Below are 20,560 nucleotides of genomic sequence, written 5' to 3'. Positions count from 1 at the left end.
TCTCCCCGCTATATCTTTATCTACATTTATCTACGGAGGGTATAATTTTTATAGTGTTTTATGATGATTACAAACTTGTTTTTGGATTGAATGAGCAATAAATGAAATCGAACTTACCATAACCGATATTTGATTTATATGAAATGATCAATTGTGTGGATGGAAAAACAACTGTTATTGTGTATTTAAACCACAGCTGTACCTTAAAGACAATGCAGAGGCAGGGGAGAGCCTGACAGAGTTCAGCAGCAGCGAGGACAAATTAACTAATGCAACTGGAAACGCCGCTATAGCAGACACCTGTCGGACTGTTGTCCCTCATTCAACTTCATCTACACCCCCTCTCCCATTACCCATCAGCCCCGGATAACCAGTGTCAACAGCCTCTGTCTTGAGGATACACGAATGAACAGTGACATGATTGGCTGGGGTGAGACAGGCGGCACAAAGAAAAGAGACTTAACAATGAGTAGCCTAGCGTATTTGAGACCTCTGCTTTTGCGATTTGTTTTAATGTGTTCCTACGCCTCCCTTAGGCTGTCTTTATCTTGCCATAGATAATATGGGCAATATTTGCCTGAACTTTTTTTTGTTCCATTTTTTTTTTTTTTTCTTCTTCTCCAGAATCATTCTCATTTCATTCTATGTGCATTGACCGTGTTGTGAGTGGGAGTGTGTGGTTGTCCGTTCAGGAGCAGGTGGGGATATAAGGGCTGGAAATTTAACTGAACAAAAGGGCTTAATATATATATATATGTCCCGGCATTTCTTGCGGTCTCCCTCTGGCGTTCCTAGAAACCTCTTGAGGTCCCGTGTTGTGTCCACCTGACCCCTCACATGTGGTGGCAAATTATTTATTTGCCGTTACTTCAGACGTCTTCCAAAAAAAACACCTGGGTTCTTAAGCCTTACGTGGCTCTGCTAGTTTGTTTTAATGCAGAACCCACCTCCTGGTCTAGGTGGAACACTACCTTGTACATTTTTTTCATTTCCTTTTTTTTCGGGAAGGAGGGTGGTGGGTGGCCGGGGGGGGGCTTGTCTACTTGAACATTGGTCGCCCTGCTGCCGGCCATTTGGACAACCCCGAGGTGGGAGGTCAAATGTCAATCATGTCACCTTGCGGGTTGATTTTTGTAGAAATGTATTTCCTTCTTTCTCCTTTTCTCTCCCCCACCCCCTATTTTTATATAAAGAAACCTCAGAAGCAAACAAATCAAACCTCATGGCGTACATGTGTAAGACGCAGGCAGCATCTGCCGGCCGGAGGCTGACGGACAGATGTGCAGACTAGAGAGCACTGGACTAGTCAGCCGCCATTTGGCACTAACAAATTAAAAACAAATATACTACTACTACTACAACAACAACAGTAAATGTCTAGGCAATCAGAGAGAATGAACTGAAGTGAATTCCTGAGCTGTGTTTGAGACTTGATTGTAACACAGAGTATTATGGGGAGGGGAGGGCGTACGGTACATGGATGGGTGGCCAAGCTGCCCCTCTGTGCAGAGGTTTGCCCCCTTGTGGCTGTACCCCAGTATGTTCCCAACCCTGCTCTCAGGCACTGGGAAAGCATTGGCAGACTGTAATGTAAAATGTCCTAAAAAAAAAAACTTACAAAAAAAATACACTGTCAAGGACTCTGCTTCTCTCATTTGTAACTTTGTCCCTGTGTGCGCATGTGGGTGTATGATTGAGTCCCATGAGAATGCACGTGGACTGTTTTTATTGTATTTATTTGGAAACCTGGTGAGGGGTGAAGGTGTGAGTCAAGGAGAAGCCATGTATTATTATCACATTGCTGCAGAGAATAAAGGATTCAGATCCACAAAATGGTGGTCCAGCATCAGCCTGGGACTTCTATTAGCAATAATCACTATTGATTCTAAAGCTTTATGTAGATCTTTGTATGTATAGACAGTGGGTCTATTTTTGTTTTATGTTTAGTTTGGTTAAGAATTATTTTTTTCTCCAATATATAAATACATATAAAACTGTGAAATTCATTGTGTTTCAGATAATGGGTGAGTTTTAGGCTAGTTTTGCATGTAAACCTAATTTGTTCAATTATCATTGATTTCTTTTTTTTTTTTTTCTCTGTCTCGCTCTCAGGGTCTTTATAAATTGCATATTCAATACTTCATTTTTCCTGAGTTGCAAGAAGTTCTTCCAAATCATGATTAAAAAAAATATGAAAACTGTCAATCACTACATTTAGCACTTGACTGTGAACTCAAATGATCAGAATAGAGAAATTGAACTAGTGCTCAAATCCTTGTCTGAGTGGACTGTCATGACTATTTTTTCAGCAGCATTTTTTTTAACCATATACCTATAAACAAGGTGTTTTTCTCTCTTCCTTTTTTCTCTTTTCGATTATTCATTTTTACCCCCCTCCCCCGCCCACATACACTTTAAATTGCTGTCATTGGCCTCTCTCCTAATGAAGAGGAAATCAACTCCGTAAGAAACAAACAGTGAAAGTGGCTGTCTGTGTCACTGTCTGGCGTTTGGACCCGATGTGAAAGGGAACTCTGCGTCGCTGCTACAGCCACACCAGAACTGACCCCATGATGTTACCTGGATCAGAACCTTTAATGTTAGCTTAACTGCTTCCTCCCTCCTGGTTTTACAGTGCTCCAGAATCAGAAATGTAAGCTGTTCTGTATCGAATAAATTTAAGCAATAAAATATATTAAGGAAAGGTGTGAATCAAACTGGCCTGGTAAGTGTCTTTTGTTTTTCTGTTGTGTGTGAACCCCTTTCAAAACTGAAAGCATTCCAGGTGACTACCTCATGAAGTTATTTGAGAGAATGCAAAGTGTGCAAAGTTGTCATCAATACAAAGGCAGGTGACTTTGAAGAATATATGAAATGTATTTCAATCTAACTTTTTTGGTCACCGCATGATTCCATGTTACTTCATAGTTTTGATGTCTTCACAATTGTTTTACAATGTGTAAAATACTAAAACTAAAGAAATACCCTTGAATGAGTAGGTGCCCGAACTTGACTTGTATTGTGTGTGTATATATATATATATATAAAAAGTTTATTTATAGAGCACTTTCCAAAATCAAGATATAAAGTGCTTCACAATACAAGGACAAAATACACAAAGCAAATGAGATGATAAAAGCAAGAACACTACTTAATTTAAATACAGTTAAAATATGCTTTTTATTGAAAAAAAAGAATGCAAGCAGTAAGGCACAAGGGGGTGTGGTATTTGGACAGTGCTTAGCCTTGGCAGATTGACAATATGCCTTTTTGCTATTTTAAACAGGTTACCAACAGTGTCGTACCATGGTTATCAGCATTGAGTCAAACCATCCAGTTTATAATGATTTCTATACATACAGTGCTTTTGGACAGCATTCGGACCCCATCACTTTTTTTCAAATTTGGCAGGGTTATAGTCTTGATTTATATTAGATAACCTTTTTGCTATCAATCTACACAAAATAGAAAAAACTGATTTTTAGAAATATTTTTGACAATAACATACTGAACATATTCATTTAAGTATTCAGACCCTTAATTTAATACTTCCTAGAAGCGCCTTTAGCAGCGATCACAGCGGAGTCCACTTGGGTAGGTCTTTTCACACCTAGATTTGGAACAATACGGCCCATGTAAGTTATTAATCTAGAAGTATCATAGCGACAAGTCCTTGGGTGAATGAGCTAGGAGTATTATAACTACGGTGAGATCCAAGAGCAGGAGGCTGGTGTTCAAAACTAGGCACGGTTTAAATAATCAACAGGCAAAGACAGGGCGTGGGCAAGCAAGGTTCAGTACACAGAAATAGCAATCGCAGTAAACAGACAAGGAATGAGCAGAGTTCAGGTAAAGGCAAGCAGAGTCAGTACACGGGATAGCAACAACACATACACAGCTGGGGCCACGGGAAATACAGCCAGGCAAGAACGACATGGGAATCCAAAAGATAAACGCACAATGAATGCAGGTTAAATAGGCATGGGTGATGGGTTAATGGGAGACACCTGGTGGAGGTGGAACACAATGCGACACAGGTGTGTGGGATCATGGGAGAGGAAAGTGGTCAGGGTGTGACGAGAATCTCGTTTCAGCAAAATAAAGAAAGAATTCCAAGTTGCTGATCCTGTGCTTGTTCTCTCTTTTTCCAGGCTAACCCCCCCCCCCCCCCCTTCTATTGTCAATCATCTGGAAGAGAATATAAAACTACAAAGTAGAATTCATAGAAATGGTTAAAAACAACTCTTGGTACATCAACATTTTTTAGCACACTGAAAATTGTTCAGCAAGTACCCAGGCCACACTCTTTACCTCAGTCTTAATCTGAACTCTTTCCAAGCTTCTGTTTTTGCGTTTTGCCTCAGTAGGGCCTGCCACCTCTGCCAAGCCTCACTGTTCAGCTTCCAGTTCCAGGAGGCTGGCTCTGGCCAGTCCCTGCTCCTCCTCAGCCTCTCCAGCCCCAGGAGGCTGGCTCTGGCCTGTCCCCGCTCCTCCTCAGCCTGACGCTGGGCTGCAACAGTCTGGTGGACCTACTCAACTTCAAAAAGGTTTTTGACCATCTCAGTTTTGCTTTTGTCCCAGGCGGTCTTCTCGGCCTGCTTCTCTACTGCTTCTGCCAGCTCTTCTTGAGGTGGTCACAGGAAGTATTTTTAGCCGTCAACTCTCTCTCCTATGTGGCCATCTTACCTTCAAGCTCAGCCGTGAGCGGTTCAATCTAAATCCTCTTTGCCCTCCAATCCATTACGGACACATTGGCCTTGTTCTTCTGCCATAGCTGGTGGCAGTTGGTCTTAACGAGCTCAAATTCGAGCTTCACCCTGGCCAGGTTGCTCCCCAGCTCAGTCTTCTGCGCAACCAATTTTACTAGCTCAATTAATGTCTGGTTGTGGGCAGTCTTCTCCTTTTTCCGAGCTCTGGCTCTAGCTGGGAGGCCCGGCAGTCATCATGCTCCAGTCTGGCCTTGACATCTTCAATATACTTTATCAGCTTTGATGCTGATGCTGGTGTCAGCCTCTTCTTTGACGTTAAGCTTCAACTCCATCATTTTAGAGAAGTCTTCAGCTGGGAGGCCCTGGTCTGCTGTTCTGTCAGTAAGTGAAAATGTTCCACCAAGCTTCCCTTCAGTGTGGAAGCACTGACCTCTGACTCCTCCACGCTTTTCTACCACTTCTGAATTTCCATCTGCTGCTGCGCTGCACCAACCTGGCTGTTCCTCAGAAGGGCCTTGGTGTTATCCAGAAGGCAAGCCCTGGCTCTTCTTGACTGGCCTCGGTGTGATGCAGCTGCCTCTCCAGAAGGGAAACCCGAGTCTTCTCTCTCTCCTGGTCCTTCTTCAACGCAGAGGCCCCTGAAGCTCGACTGTCTCAAGTTTCATCCTCCACTCTTCCTCGGCCTCCTTCCCCTGCATCTCCAGATGCTCACACACACAAACCAAGAGAACAGACAGGGGACGCTTTCAGTACTGTAAAGTAATCGTGAATGAGCTCGCCGTACACAATTTAATCAGCAACGCATTAGGGTGCTATTATTAGCAAACTACTTAATAAGCTTTGCTCCAAAGTAGCGAACTGTGTAGGGAATAGGGTTTAACGTTGAAGTCAGTTGAATTTATGTTTTGTTGATGATGCACTAACTGTGTTGCTGGGTGGTAGTCTGGAGACCTCAGAGACATCCAGGTTCGGTCTCTGTCATCAGGGTCTGAGGCGGTCCTGTTACACCTGAGTGTCAACATTACCACAGACATGTGGGAATAGAAACATCAAAACAGACTGGAGCAAAGAACACAGAAGGAGACCTGAGGACACAGAAGTCTAAAATACATTACGGAGTTAGCTATAGGAGGCTTGTGTCTCAAATGCCACCCCATTCTCTTAGCGCACTACTTTGGAAAAGGACAAATGAGTCAAACGTAGTGGAATTGGTATACAGTCCTGTGCTGATGTACATACGGAGTGTTTTCTGGGGGTAATCGGCATGCGGGATTTAGCAACTTCTTGCTCTCCTCTCTGCAGAAGTAATGGGTTAATGTTATGTTGTGTTTTTTACTATAGATTTTTTAGAATGTAGGTCTTCTCAAAGCACCATGAAAAGTTCTTCAGTTCTATTATTTGGTCTTACATTTTCATCGGTCGGCGGCGTATAACAACAGCAAAAAATGCCATTTGGATTAGCAGAAGTTGAATAAGAAAAAAGTAATACCTGTATTACCTCTTTCCTATTCATGGTTACAAAAGGGAAAACAAACACAGTTTGTTTTTTTACTATAACTTAGTTCTGTGGTTCACTTTCTCGCAAAATGTCAACAGTGTGGACGATGAGCGAGCTTCTGATCCCCTGCTTAAATAGAATCCGCAGTTGCCATGACAATAGCGCGTTATGTTCTATTATGAATAATTATCGTCCTATCTCAATTATCTGTTCCACTGCCAAAATATTTGAGAAAATTATTTTTAATCAATTATCGAAATTCATTACTCAGAATAATATCTTATCACCATTTCAATCTGGCTTTAGGCCTAATTTTTCAACAACTACAGCTTTATTAAAGTTCACCAATGATACTTTCTCTGCCTGTGACAAGGGACAGTTAACTGGTGCTATTTTTATTGATCTTTCCAAGGCCTTTGACATGGTGGATCACTACATTCTCCTTGATAAGCTTTATGGAATTGGTTTGAATCAAAGTGCTTTATTTTGGTTCAACTCCTACCTTCATAACAGACGGCAGTGTGTTTCGTTTAAAGGTTCACTGTCTGATTACTCACTGGTTGATAAGGGTGTTCCTCAAGGTTCCACTCTAGGACCACTTTTGTTTTCGATCTTTATTAACGATTTATCTCACATTTGCACTATGAGTAAGATACATCTCTATGCTGATGATACAGTGATTTACACTGCTGACCCTGATATTCACCAGATCCAGAATAGGTTGACTTTAATATGATTCAAAAATGGCTTCACAGAAACAACCTACTGCTGAATACTGAAAAATCGTGTTGTATGCTGTTTGGGACGAGGCACAGAAGACCATGTGCTCTTAATTTACAACTGTATTTTGCTAATGGGTCTTCTATTATGAATTCTACAAAATTTAAATACCTTGGGCTGTTGTTGGATTCTGAGCTTACTTTTAAACCTCACATTGACTATATCATAAAGAGAATATACGGGTGTCTCAGTACACTTTATAGATCTGTCAATTGTTTTACATTGGAAGTCAGGAAAAGATTAATTTCTCAGTTGATTTTGCCGATTATGGATTACGCTGATATTATTTATATGAACACCAATGATGCTGCTCTTAAGCCGCTTAATGTTGTTTTTAATTCTCTATGTAGATTTGTTTTGAGGTGTCCTTTTAAAACACATCACTGTGTAATGTATGCATCATTGAATTGGCTTCAGTTGAATGCAAGAAGAGACTTTCATTGGTTTCTTTTTGTTTTTAAGTGTGCCTACTTTGATTGTCCTCCTTACCTGAGAGAACTTTTGGTTCCAAGTAGTTCGCTGTATCTTCTTAGAGATATGCAAGCTCTCGCCTTTACTGTACCAGGGATCTTTTCAGTCATTGGTCGTAAATCCTTTCATTATAAAGCAACCAGTGATTGGAATAACCTTCCTCTTTCCTTGAGGTCTATCTCTTCTTTTCATAGATTCAAGTTATCTATATTCCAATATCTAACTAAGGTGTGTGCATGTTATTAAAGCCTGACTTTCTATTATGTATGTATATACGTATGTGTGTGTGTGTATGTATATATGTGTGTGTGTATATATGTATATGTGTATATGTAAGTGTATGTTGATATGTATATATGTATATATGTATATGTACATAGGTATAAAACTGGATAATTGATTTACCTCTCGTGAATCCAATCTTTGTCCTTTTTATGTGCCACTCATTGTTCAATGAATTGCTTGTACTTTTTTGAAACTGTCATAACATGTCAAAGCTTTGAGGCCTAAGGTAGTGATGTAAGGTGTATATTAGTTGTTTCTTTTTTTTTTTTTAGTGCTGTGGATTTATGTTCTGGTACTTGGACCCTCTTGAAAATGAGATGCTGCATCTCAAGAGGCTATCCATTAATAAATTGAAATTGAAATAAATGTTGCCTCATTGTCAGTGTCCGCTCTAGGGCACGCAAAACCACGCCCGTCGGTCGTTTAGGGGAATCTCCGGTTCGTCCCACATACATCCTTTCGAAATTGCGGTCAGTGTTTCTCAACCCTGCTCGTGGGCGCCCCCCGCCCTGCATGTTTTAGATCGCTCCCTGCTCTGTCACACCTGATTCAAATGATCAGCTCATTATCAAGTCCTTCATGTAGTGGTGGCCATTCGAGGCCTCATTACCGTTCTTCTATTAGCAGGATATACTAACAGTGCTAATTCAGATTTTCTTTTTCAAAATAAAAGCCACCATATATAGTTAATCTTATCTGTCAATCTAATGTCCGTCCCAACGTTGTTCTCGTATGTTCTTTTTTACAGACTTGATTAACAATATGGCCTTATACCTTTCAAAGATGGCTTTTATTGTGATAAAGAAAATCTGAGTGCTACCTCCATAATATCCTGCTGCTAAAATAACGCTAATGAAGCCTCGTTTGGCCATCACTCCCTTCATGGGCGACATCAGGTACGTTAGTGCAGGGAGAGATCTAAAACAAGCAGGGCAGGGTGGTGTCCAGGAGCAGGGTTGAGAAACTGCTCTAGGCGATCTTACTTGAATTTAGCAAAAAAGCTCAAATAAACTTCAGCTAAAGTTACTGTTATTTGCTCCAGTTAGACATTGTAGTAATCGGTTAAAAACAGAGAGGTGAAGTGAAACCCATCATGTAACATCATACACATTATATGTTGTTATCTGTCTAAGACATTACTTTATAAGTTGGATAGCTAATACAAGCTGTTGTACAGGTCGCTGTTTCTATAAGGTACACATGGACTTGACACCACTGGGTGGGGTTTGTCCCCAAAATCTCAACTCTGGCAGGGTGACGGTGTAATTATGGGTTATTCATGTTTAGATTGATATATAACATATGAAACTAATCAGTTATAAATTAAGTCTAACACAATAAGAGGAGAAAGGAAAGTGGTTTACATATCAGACTGCGCTGAGAAGTCAGAGTGGACTGCTTACAATATCCCGTTTTGGATTTTATTTAATCTTCAGTGCTTTGGGTATGAGAAAAGTGCTTGACAAATTCAAATATTATCTTGGTTTGTTAGAATAATGTGCAGTTAATAACTTTTATCAGTTAATTTATCATCAGTGGCATACAGCAAGAGATCACAACATTTATTAGCACATATTACACCATAATGAATCAACACAAACAGACATTCTCGCTTCTCAATTTAATTTGTTTTTTTCATCAAGATGCACCAGTTTCCAGAATGAAAAATTCACTTTCATACTTGGCAGATCAACAAAAAAAAAAGTCAGGTTATGCTACAACATCATGTTTTCATTGAAAGTTCATACAGTGGAAAACATCCATTTGGGATCTATCCATTTGAAAACACTAATTTAAAAGCTGAGTGAGACTTCTTGACTCCAAAAATAGAAAAACAACAGCAAATTCATTTCAGGGGGTCGATTTAGTGGCAAACATTTGTTTTCATATTTTGGCAGTCTTACCAAGTCAGTGCCTAACAGAGTTAGTCCAAAGCCCCTTCCATAAGTTCCTATGAATGGTTGGGCTTGTGGTACAGCAGTAAATGTACTGGTGCCTCTAAAAACGCACAAGTAGTAATCCCAGACAGTTGAAATAACACCCATCAGCCAAGAATAAATTATCTTTGAAGTTCACTCAACAGTATTCCCTAGTATATACACATCAACGCTTTATTCAGATTGCAGTCTTAGAAAAGTTTTAAAATTCAAATCCAGAAACCATGCTTGAATTTGAGCCTGGAAACAAGAATGCAAATGTACAGTCAATTACAGAGACAAGCCAGTAAAAAAAAAAACAGGCACATCCAGGGCAAAAGGAAACAGCTGACCGTATCCTCATTACAGCCGAATCCAAAAACCTTCCCCTGGCACCTTCATAGTCCTCATTTGAATAACTGCCCCAAAGCCGAGGGTGAAAAATAGCAGGTGTGGGGGCTAATTAAGGCAGAGTTGCAATGGATGGAGGTTTTAGAAACAAAGTGTTATCCAGGCCCTCTGCAAACCGTTTGGAGTTTACAAAATCTTATACAACAGAATGAGAGGTGCACAGTCAATGAAACATGCACTGGCTTGAAAAAAAACAAAACTCAAATTAATTGCCAAATCTACTCTGAGGCTTATATCTTGTAAAATCCAAATTTGGACATATGTTCATTCCAGTTGCATGCTTGTTTAATTCTCTAAGACACGAACTTCAATTCTAATCGTGTGTAACCCACCACTCATCGATTCACCCGCCGCTCTCTAGAAGTTTCCGGATGCTCGCCAAGAATAACGTGATAACAGCGAACTTCGTCAGAGGAAAGGGGATGGTTGGGATTTCATGTTATTATTCACCAAAATCATCCAAGCATTAAAAGATGGCTGAGCATTGCAGTGCACTTTAAAATGACAAGACCTGAAGTCTGGCAAGCTCTGTGTCACCTAGCAGCAGAAGACAACTATGTGACAGAAACCAGAAGTATGCAGAAATTAACCAGTACAAAACATACAAGAACTAAAACAAGGGTGTGTACTCATGGCTTTCTGGGACGCCAAATAATCGCCATTCTGCCACAAAAACGTCCACAGATCAAAAATAAAGAGAAGGCAGTTACAGTAAAAAAAAAAAGAAAAAAAAAGAAAGCTTAAAACAAAACCCTGGAAGTGTATCAGCTTCCAATATAATTTCATCAACTGGTGTTCTGTTCATCCCTCTTCCCCACCCACCATCGACATCTTTACAGAAACCTACTCAAAATGAATTTAATGTTTTATCACGACACCTCTGCGAGAATAACCACCCCCCCCCCCCCCAAGGCAGAACCAAATAAAAAAAATTATGGGACCGTTTTTTTTGTTTTGTTATTGTCTAGTGGTAGAAGCCAGTCTCTTGTAAAGAGGATGGCACTTGGCTCTGTGCTGGAGAGAAGGCTGTTGAGTGTTCCATCTCCACACCTGGCAAGGTTGGTTCTGGGCGGTATGGCCGCGTCAGGTGCCAAGCGCGACTACAACTGAGCGGGGGGCCGCCCCCCAATCACTCGTCGGAACCAGCAGAGCGCTTTTGTGTCCGCTTGCGTGGAGATCGCCTAGGGGAGGCCTTGTCTGGAAAATGGAGAGGAGGATTTTAGGGATGTGAGGAGAATGGCCTTGATTTTTTTTATTACACTATTATTTAGACATCAGGTCGAGATTCGGATCTTAAAACCTTTGTTTAGGCCCAGTCTAAAATCAACACCTGGCCAGATCAGAAAGATTCAGATGATTTTAAGCAGTGTATATTCCATTGACCCTTTTGGACCTGAGAGGACCTTTCTCAAGGTAGAGGCAAGGGATTTATTTCAGACTTGTTCATCGACCACTTCTAATTATAATTAATGGGAAACGTGACCATAGATAACATACCAAAGGCTTACAGGAACAAATGACTGAAATGGCACATTCAGAAGCATTGCATAATTACATTCTCTAACGTGTCTCTAGGACTACGACTAGGGCAAACAGGGCATTCTGCATAGCTATTTTACTTCACTAGTGCTCGTTAAGAAGAAAGGAAAGCCTCACCTCGCCGACTTTGCACTGAAGACGCAAGGAAAAAGAGAGGGAGAGAAAGAATGAATGAATGACCCATGCTCAGGGAACAAGGGTAGTTCAGAAACAGCAGCCAAACAGAGACTTCAAGAAAAGCACAGAGGGAAAAAAAAAAAAAAGACATCTAGGGAAAATATGCAACGTTATCAAAGCTAACGGCAGGCAGTAAACCAGAAGCTTTAGAGATAAAACAACCCTAAGGACGGTGTGTAGTCGCTAGCTGGATGGGCGTTCAGATTGACATGTTTAATAACAAAACATAGCTTCAACAAAGACATCTCTCATGCACTTCAGCACCCACTTTAAGACATACAGACATATTTCACTTTACACTGTTACTAACATAGCCAGTGCTGCTGTGAGTGCTGGCAGCTATGTGGCTAATGGGCAGGATAAAACTGCTAGCTCCAATGTGGCTACAAGTTGCCATAACGTCCTGTGGCAAACGGACGGCGTGAAAACAGCTAGCATCCCTGTGAGTGATTAGGTGGGACTTACTGATCTGATTGAGGGTCTCCTGGGGAATCCAACTCATATCCACGTCATTGTGGTTAGACGTTCCCATCTCCACCTTGGCAGCTGGCCGTCTCCTCTGCACAGGGGACACATGACCGGATGTGACCAAAGAGAAAGAAAACACTACAGACTTGTACGAGAACATTAGTAAAACTAAACCCTTACAGCTTGTTGACCCTTAACTCTTATGCATGCATATTCCCTTCAGCGTCCTGAAATTGTCTAGTGGGTTTTAGATACTTGAGGTTTCTCCATTTTAGTTCAACATTAAAACAATCTACAAAATCTAAATCTACAACATTATAACCTTTTCAACAATGTTTCCCTAGTCTTGAAATAAAAATACTAGGGACATTTCACTAGTCTTTTTTCCTGAACTGGCCACATGTTGTAAACTGGCACTTCAGATCTCCCTCTGTCCCTGTCTACCTTAATGTTCCTCAGATAAGTGGTGGTACTATCTTGAATCCTTCTCTGGCTCTCAGTCTGCTTATCCTGAAAGAAGAACAACTTGTCAACTGAAACAACTGACAATTGTCCGAACTTGTAGAATTCCTCTTAAATCTCATAGAGGCCACTCTTAACTCACATTTTCTCTGGGTTGGTTATCTACCAACATGTCTGCCACAGCCTTCTCTTACTAATCAATATAGTGTGTAAGTCGCGTTGCACTGGCATAGCAAAGCTGAAGAAACCAACACATATCTGGCAGTTTAGGACAGAAGAAGGGGCATTTCCACAGAGAGGAATGATGTGCTCAGTCTTTTTCCATCTTTGGTATCCATTGGTATGGGCACGGTGGCATTACCTTTCTGGACTCCAGCAGCTGATGAAGGCCAACCACCACCAGCAGACCCAGACCAGACAGGAACACATACATGAAGATCCTGAGAACACATCACAGATTAAGCAGACAGCAAAAGTAAAATGGCAAAGATGGACACCACTCCTAAATCATCATTATTTTTTATTTTTTTAACACTTGAGACAAATTGCCACTTGCTCAGCCACCCTCACATACTCTGCTGTGCAGCATCATCTTTGCCGCTTTTAAAAGGACACCCTGGAGCATTTGTTGGTTTTTCTGAATGTCTCCCAGCAGAGCGCTACTATCTATCTGGTGTTACTTACGTCTCTCCATCCAGACCATCCTCTCTCTCGGTGATGGTCACTGTCTGGTTGAACACAGCATCCTGGAATACGTTGCCCTGAGGCGAGAGAGATCAAGGTTACGATATCACCCCGAGCTGAAGGTTCAACAGCACATGCACACACACACCAGAGTTAGAACAATCAGCCCCATAATTTCCCGTAATAAAAACAGACAATGGCATATGTAAATACAAAAAAAAAAAAAAAAAAACACAGAAATGTAAACGTGTCAGTGAGTGGCAGGTGGAGGGGGAGGCGGCACGTGGAGGGGGAGGCGGCACGTGGAGGGGGAGGCGGCACGTGGAGGGGGAGGCGGCCACCACTCACGTTGCTGTCCTTGTAGTTGATGTTGATGACCAGGCCGAAGGGCCTTCCTCCCATGGGCTCGGCCGGGATGAAGGAATACTCGAAGGTGGCCTGGCGCCCGGGGTGGACCACCGTGCCCAGCTGCAGGGCCGTGAAGTTCTGGATGTAGAACTGGAAGTCCTGAGGGTAGCGGAAGGAGGCGTCCAGCGACTCCACGATGAAGTTGTCGCTGCCCTTGTTGGTGAAGCCCATCAGGAACTTGACAATGTCGTTGGCCGGGAAGTCTGGACGCAGATGCCCGGGAAGGAGACGAGGGAGGAATCCAGAGCATACATAACACAGGGTCGTCAGAATGAGATTCATTCCAATTCTTTCGAGTCATTCAGCAGACCATTCAATGCCACCAAGTTTCTCTCTGGGGAAGTGCAATGCGGCGAACATCATCTACAACAAAACTCACTCATTTCTAATTATATTACAGAAATCCAGGAATTTCTGTAAAAAAAACAAAAAACTGCTTTTCTCCAGGAATTGAAAACCCTCCATGTTGTTGTGCCATAACTACGTGTTAATATGCATGTTTCTTCCTTGTGGAAATATAATTTTTATATTCACTGATTTTGCCAAGCCGCAGCAGTTAAGTGAATGTTGCAGAATCACTGGGTTGAAACATCAAATTAGTGTTAGTAATCATAGCAACATCACAGTTTTAAAGAGATATAAGCTTAAACACAATTGACGACAGTTATAATGAAGATAAGTGCAGATGTGAACATGCGGATAACGCTGAGACGAGCCCCAGTCTGTGCTCGTACCCCTACCGTCTCCCTTGACGAAGAGGATGGTCGTGTCAGCATTGGGGGAAGCTTTTGCCTCTCCTCCAACTGCTTCCTCTTCCTCTTCCTCTTTTTCTTCAGTCTAAAACGAATATACAAAGTAGACATTTATTTATTAACTTTTATTGTCGTTTTCTATATCCGATGTTAGAAAGTTGGTTGACTTGCCAAAACTAGGCCAAACTCATACCAATTCTGTGTTTTCATCATCTTCAACTTCGGCCTCATCATCTTCATCCTCAGCGTTCACATCAACGTCATCAACAGTGTCTTCATCTGCTGCCTCCTCATCCTCAGTAGCATCCTGGGCTGCCACAACTGGACCTGGACGAAGTGTAAAGTGCATCATTACGTGGGAGCCAAACAAACCAAAATCTTTGGTGAACCAACCATAAAGATCGACACCAACCTAACAACCAATGACGGGTTTCACTGATTTGATGTCCCCTTTCCCTTAGTAGCCCATTGAAAAAATGTCATGCCAAACATTGCTCCAAGTGAGAAGATTATACCCTAACAGCTGCTCATGCCAGCGAGAGGCTTCCACTGATTTACAAGGCATCTTCAGCATTCTGACTACTGTGAAATGGCTATCACTATACCAGTTCACAGTATTATTAAAAATCTCTCTATCCGGACAAAAACATAAGACAGGGCTGGAACGTGAAGGTCCTGCAAGTCCTGCATAAAATAACAAACATTACTTGAGCAAAACATTTTCAACCAACTAACATAAATTAGAGTAAGGGGTGGGATTCAAAGACTTAATGTACGGGTCAAAAAGGTTAGGCAAACTCAGTTAAGCGCATCAAATAAAAACAATGCAAATTGATTAAATCAAATAATCAAATCGCACCAAATTGTATGTAAAGGTTCTTTATCAAATCAAAGCCACGAATCAAATCGTATTTTAAAGGAGAAAGGGCTTTCATACCCACGTGGTTTTTTTTAGTAGCCAAGGAGTCCGAATAAAAGCTATTATTATGGCAATGAAGCATGCAATGGCTACAGCTTTAGAACGTACTGTACATCTATTGCCAATATCTTTAACATGTCGTTACACATTTACAGCGAACACACACACACACACACACACACACACACACACACACACACACACACACACACACACACACACACACACACACACACACACACACACACACACACACACACACACTTAACTAATGACGTTAGATACCAAATATCCCAAACACAAAGTCAGGGTATCTAACAGCAATAACCTTGGTGATGTTGCGGATACCATTTTCTAGATTACTGTGACTGTAGGTCGCTAAATACACGTTAGCAGGCTGGTATTAAGGACACGTCAGTCTAGCGAATTAGCACTTTAGGCTAAAAGACATCACTAAATTGTCTCTAATGCATAACTACCAAAACGTGAAACCAGTGTCCATATCACCAAAACTTTAATTCAAAATGACAGTAGTTGCAATGTGGCACCAGCAGAAAATACTATTTGCACATGATTTTAAAAAAAGGGCATGTAATGGCCTTTCATGAAGCTAATGTTAGCTAACTTGCTTTAGTGGCTAGCCAAGTACGGTTAGACAGGGGGCTACACTGACTCGGTTTAGTTAGCTAGTCAATCTGAATGCAGTTCATTAGACTCACCTTTCATGAAAATTGTTACCGGGAAAGCTAGTAATACTAGCAAAAGCAGTTTCGGTAGAATTCTCATTTTGAAGAACAATATCTATACGAATCCTCCTTCCCGATGATACGCCGCGCTTCCCTAAAGCCTGCTAGCTAGCTTGCTATGTTCAGAACAGTCCTACATGTAAATTGAAATGCGCATGCTCACATCCGGGTAAGAAGCTAAATTCAACAAAACATAGAAGTGCGTTCCTCCGGTTAAACAGCATCGGTTCCTCTTGTCAGATCTTCGGCGACACCTGAAATATATACAGTGCCTGGATTTTTGTAGGTATACAGTTAACATGCCCCAACATGTGATAGACATACATTTTGCTAAATTACTGTATTGTTAACATATGAGACTTCTGTGCTTGTTCTAACCGCTAATGCAATGCCCCCACTTATTTGTTTTCTCTGAATATATCCATTATTCATATGAACTATGACAGTGTTCTGTATTCAGGTTATATTAATTTAGATATATAGATTACCAGGCCAATACCTTCGCTACTGAGTTTTTAGATCTTCCCAGTTCAATGGACTTTATCAATCATCCACCCACAATGTGGACGTTTTTTGGAATTTAGTGATAAAACAGGCAAACATTTTAAATATCCTCCATTGTCAATTTAGCTGTCTGATCGTTACTGTATATGTTACACATCTACAAAGCGATATGTTATCTTACAGTAGCAGAGAACCTCTACCAATGTTATGCTTATTTTACCCTCCTCCTATGATGATGTAGTAAAGCTTAAGGCGAATGAGAATAAACAAAAGAGAAACTGTAGGACTGCTATATATGCAAAGGAAGTGTTGTGGAAATTCTTGAACTGATGTATACTTGGTCCTATACATTTATAAATGGGTTACTAGTTAAAGGACTGAGTCCCCATGTTTGGATAAGAAAAGGAATTTGTTAGAGAGGGATCTGGTGTTTGCCTAGGAGGCATCCTTGACCGGCACCAGCGGATTAGAGGGTTACTCATAAATCGGTAAATCTGTATAACCCTTTAGTGTCTATCTGTTGTTTGTCCAGACATTGTGACTCCTCAAAAGTTGAGAAGGTTACCCATGTGGGGGAGGACAGCCTGTCCCTAGTGTGAAGTCCAGGATATGAGATGGAACAAGGGGAATGTGTTTTATTGACAAGACAGATGGGCAGCAACTTACTACACCCCTTTTTTCCACTATAAGTATTGATGACTGTTCATGTATTAAGTCAGAGACTCCTGAGATGATTATGTTTGTAAGCGTTTGACGCGTCTCTCTATTTGCAAATAAACGTAATTGTGCAAGAGCATTTTGTCTCTGTCCTTACTCTTTTAAAAGTTCTGATTGATGAAATTGCCATCACAGAAGTCAAAACAACGTCCACCTTAATATTTTCAAATATTACATTAAATAGCACAATGATTGGTACAAGCTTAAGAGGACATTTTGACAACTTGTAGTATCTATGTCTGTCCCACGCCACATAGAGTCCCTGAGATACGGTGACCCAAGGCCTGTCAAGAGGAAGCATCTGGACGAACCCTTAAGGTAACATAGAATACGCAGGCTACCTGTTCACCCACTCCTGCTCCAGCCGACACTGTGCCCTAGCCAGTGAGCCGCGACATCGAGTCCGTAGAACATTTCAAAAGTGTGAGGAGATGCTCAGCTTGACCCAGAAAACATGTCTGTCAACAGTTGGAACAGTGGCCAGGATGTCGCCACACCCCTAGTGGAGTGCTAAGGCTAACCTTGGCCGGCAAAAATGGAAATAGCTCTGAAGCTATGAGTCCTGTGGAGAAAAGATGTAACTTAAGGCAGGAGGCTGTCTGGAAGCAAAACCAAATGCCAGCCACACTGCCAGGGGAAGCAAAACCAAATGCCAGCCACACTGCCAGGGGAAGCAAAACCAAATGCCAGCCACACTGCCAGGGGAAGCAAAACCAAATGCCAGCCACACTGCCAGGGGAAGCAAAACCAAATGCCAGCCACACTGCCAGGGGATGCTGCAGTTGCAGCAGTCACACTGTTAAATCCAGAATGAACGGCCCTGTGGCTAGAGCTTTTGAAAAACGTTGTCTAGTAGCCTATCGAGGGGTGTAGCCTGACTAGCCCCCCCCCCCCCGGTCAGCTGTGAGAGGGATCAAGTGCCGCCCTGACAGTTAAACGCCACACCAACCTGTGAGTGGTCCTGAACAGGACATGCTGGTCCAATAGTGTGGTTCGGAAATACCTTATAAATAGGAATTAAATTAGTATATCAGGGTTACATTACATATGTGCTGTGTTAGTGGTTGTTATAATTTCCTTAAATGTCTAAATATTCAGCTTTTACCCTTCCTTTTCTTTTCCCTATTTCTGAAGGAGAACGTGTTGGTTGGATTTAGTTTTTGATCTTACATTTCTTATTTATAAAGGTATATATTACGTGTCCTATATAAAAAATTTACACTTAGACATTTAGATTTGTGACTCAGACTTTAAAGCACTGCATGTTATATGAAAATGGGAAGGGAAGTGCGCTCGATGTAAAACAAATTATTCAAGTAGACATCTTTCTCTGCATCTCTTCTAAATCAGTTCAGTTCTTCCTGCAGTCACAGAGTGTCACCGCTGTCAGCAATGTCAACACCCTGGGTGTCCCTTTGGTTGATGCTTGGCAATGTGGGTGGATTGATTTCCTGCCTGTTGAGCCCTGTCCAGGCCCTCCCCCAGATAGGGCCACAGTGTCGTCGGACCCCCCTGTCGTCGGACCCCCAGGTCTTACGCTGCTATATTATTGTGCTGGGGGAGTAAGGTCAGTTCTCCTTCTCCACTAAGTTCTCCTTCTCCACTATAAATCCTTGTTGATATGAGGAATGCATGTCTCCTCAGGTTTTGATCTTAGGAAGACATGAGGTCCCAGCCCACACTTGCGGAGTACCTGCCTTGAAAGACCCGTTGCTGTCTTCCTGGTTGTGTTGCAGATCAAGACGGTTTCAGCTGCCACTGTGCTGACACCTCCCCCTCCCCCGTGTTGTCCCTTTCCTTGTCCATCTGGTCATGCTTCCGACCTGGACTAAGTTTGAATAGACTCTAGACTCAGCCCACATGCATTTATTAATTATTACAATTGTAATCTTAATATGTTCACCCAGCACAGCCAGAAGGGGACTGGTCACCCTTCTGAGCCTGGGTCCTCTCTAGGTTTCTTCCTACATTTTGGCATTCTTAGGGAGTTTTTCCTAGCCATTGAAATTCAACACAACTGTTGTTTGCTCCTTGGGGTTTAAGGCCAGGTGTTTTGTAAAAGCACTTTGTGACAACTGCTGATGTACAAACCCGATTCCAAAAAAGTTGGGACACTGTACAAATTGTCAGTAAAAAAGGAATGGAATAATTTACAAATCTCATTAACTTATATTTAATTCACAATTGAATATAGGCAACATATCGAATGTTGAAAGAGAGACATTTTGTAATGTCATGCCAAATATTGGCTCATTTTGGATTTCATGAGAGCTACACATTCCAAAAAAGTTGGGACAGGTAACAATAATAGGACGGAAAGGTTAAATGTACAGATAAGGAACAGCTGGAGGACCAATTTGCAACTTATTATGTCAAATGGCAACATGATTGGGTATAAAAAGAGCCTCTCAGAGTGGCAGTGTCTCTCAGAAGTCAAGATGGACAGAGGATCACCAATTCCCCCAATGCTGCGGCGAAAAATAGTGGAGCAATATCAGAAAGGAGTTTCTCAGAGAAAAATTGCAAAGAGTTTGAAGTTATCATCATCTACAGTGCATAATATCTTCCAAAGATTCAGAGAATCTGGAACAATCTCTGTGCGTAAGGGTCAAGACCGGAAAACCATACTGGATGCCCATGATCTTCGGGCCCTCAGACGGCACTGCATCACATACAGGAATGATACTGTAATGGAAATCACAACATGGGCTCAGGAATACTTCCAGAAAACAATGTCGGTGAACACAATCCACCGTGCCATTCACCGTGGCCGGCTAAAACTCTAGGTAAAAAAATAAGCTGTATCTAAACAGGATCCAGAAGCGCAGGCATTTCTCTGGGCCAAGGATAATTTAAAATGGACTGTGCCAAAGTGGAAAAAGTGTTCTGTGGTCAGACGAATCAAAATTTGAAGTTCATTTTGGAAAACTGGGACGCCATGTCATCCGGACTAAAGAGGACAAGGACAACCCAAGTTGTTATCAGCGCTCAGTTCAGAAGCCTGCATCTCTGATGGTATGGGGTTGCATGAGTGCGTGTGGCATTGGCAGCCGATACATCTGGAAAGGCACCATCAATGCTGACAGTTATATCCAAGTTCTAGAACAACATATG

At 41.7% G+C, this 20,560-nt stretch overlaps 1 protein-coding gene across 4 annotated transcripts; it reads right to left on the bottom strand.

The window, feature by feature from the left end:
- Window positions 1-10,896: 10,896 nt before the first annotated feature.
- ssr1 (signal sequence receptor, alpha) lies at window positions 10,897-16,379 on the bottom strand. 4 transcript variants are annotated; one of them, XM_010885842.4, is made up of 9 exons: window positions 16,199-16,379; window positions 14,754-14,887; window positions 14,543-14,645; window positions 13,749-14,011; window positions 13,401-13,477; window positions 13,078-13,156; window positions 12,252-12,345; window positions 11,727-11,741; window positions 10,897-11,267 (listed from the first exon to the last, which is right to left on the bottom strand). In XM_010885842.4, the coding sequence occupies exons 1-9, from the start codon at window positions 16,263-16,265 to the stop codon at window positions 11,200-11,202; spliced, it is 900 nt and encodes a 299-aa protein (XP_010884144.1). In that variant the 5' UTR covers window positions 16,266-16,379; the 3' UTR covers window positions 10,897-11,199. The 4 variants fall into 4 exon arrangements, with proteins under 4 accessions (XP_010884144.1, XP_010884145.1, XP_010884146.1 ...); XM_010885843.4 differs by having other exon boundaries at window positions 14,549-14,645; XM_010885844.4 differs by lacking the exon at window positions 11,727-11,741.
- Between the last annotated feature and the right edge of the window lie 4,181 nt (window positions 16,380-20,560).

Source organism: Esox lucius, chromosome 21, assembly GCF_011004845.1.
Source record: "Esox lucius isolate fEsoLuc1 chromosome 21, fEsoLuc1.pri, whole genome shotgun sequence".
NCBI lineage: Eukaryota > Metazoa > Chordata > Actinopteri > Esociformes > Esocidae > Esox > Esox lucius.
The sequence above is the reverse complement of the archived record's forward strand: the minus strand, read 5'-3'. Positions and strand labels throughout refer to the sequence as shown.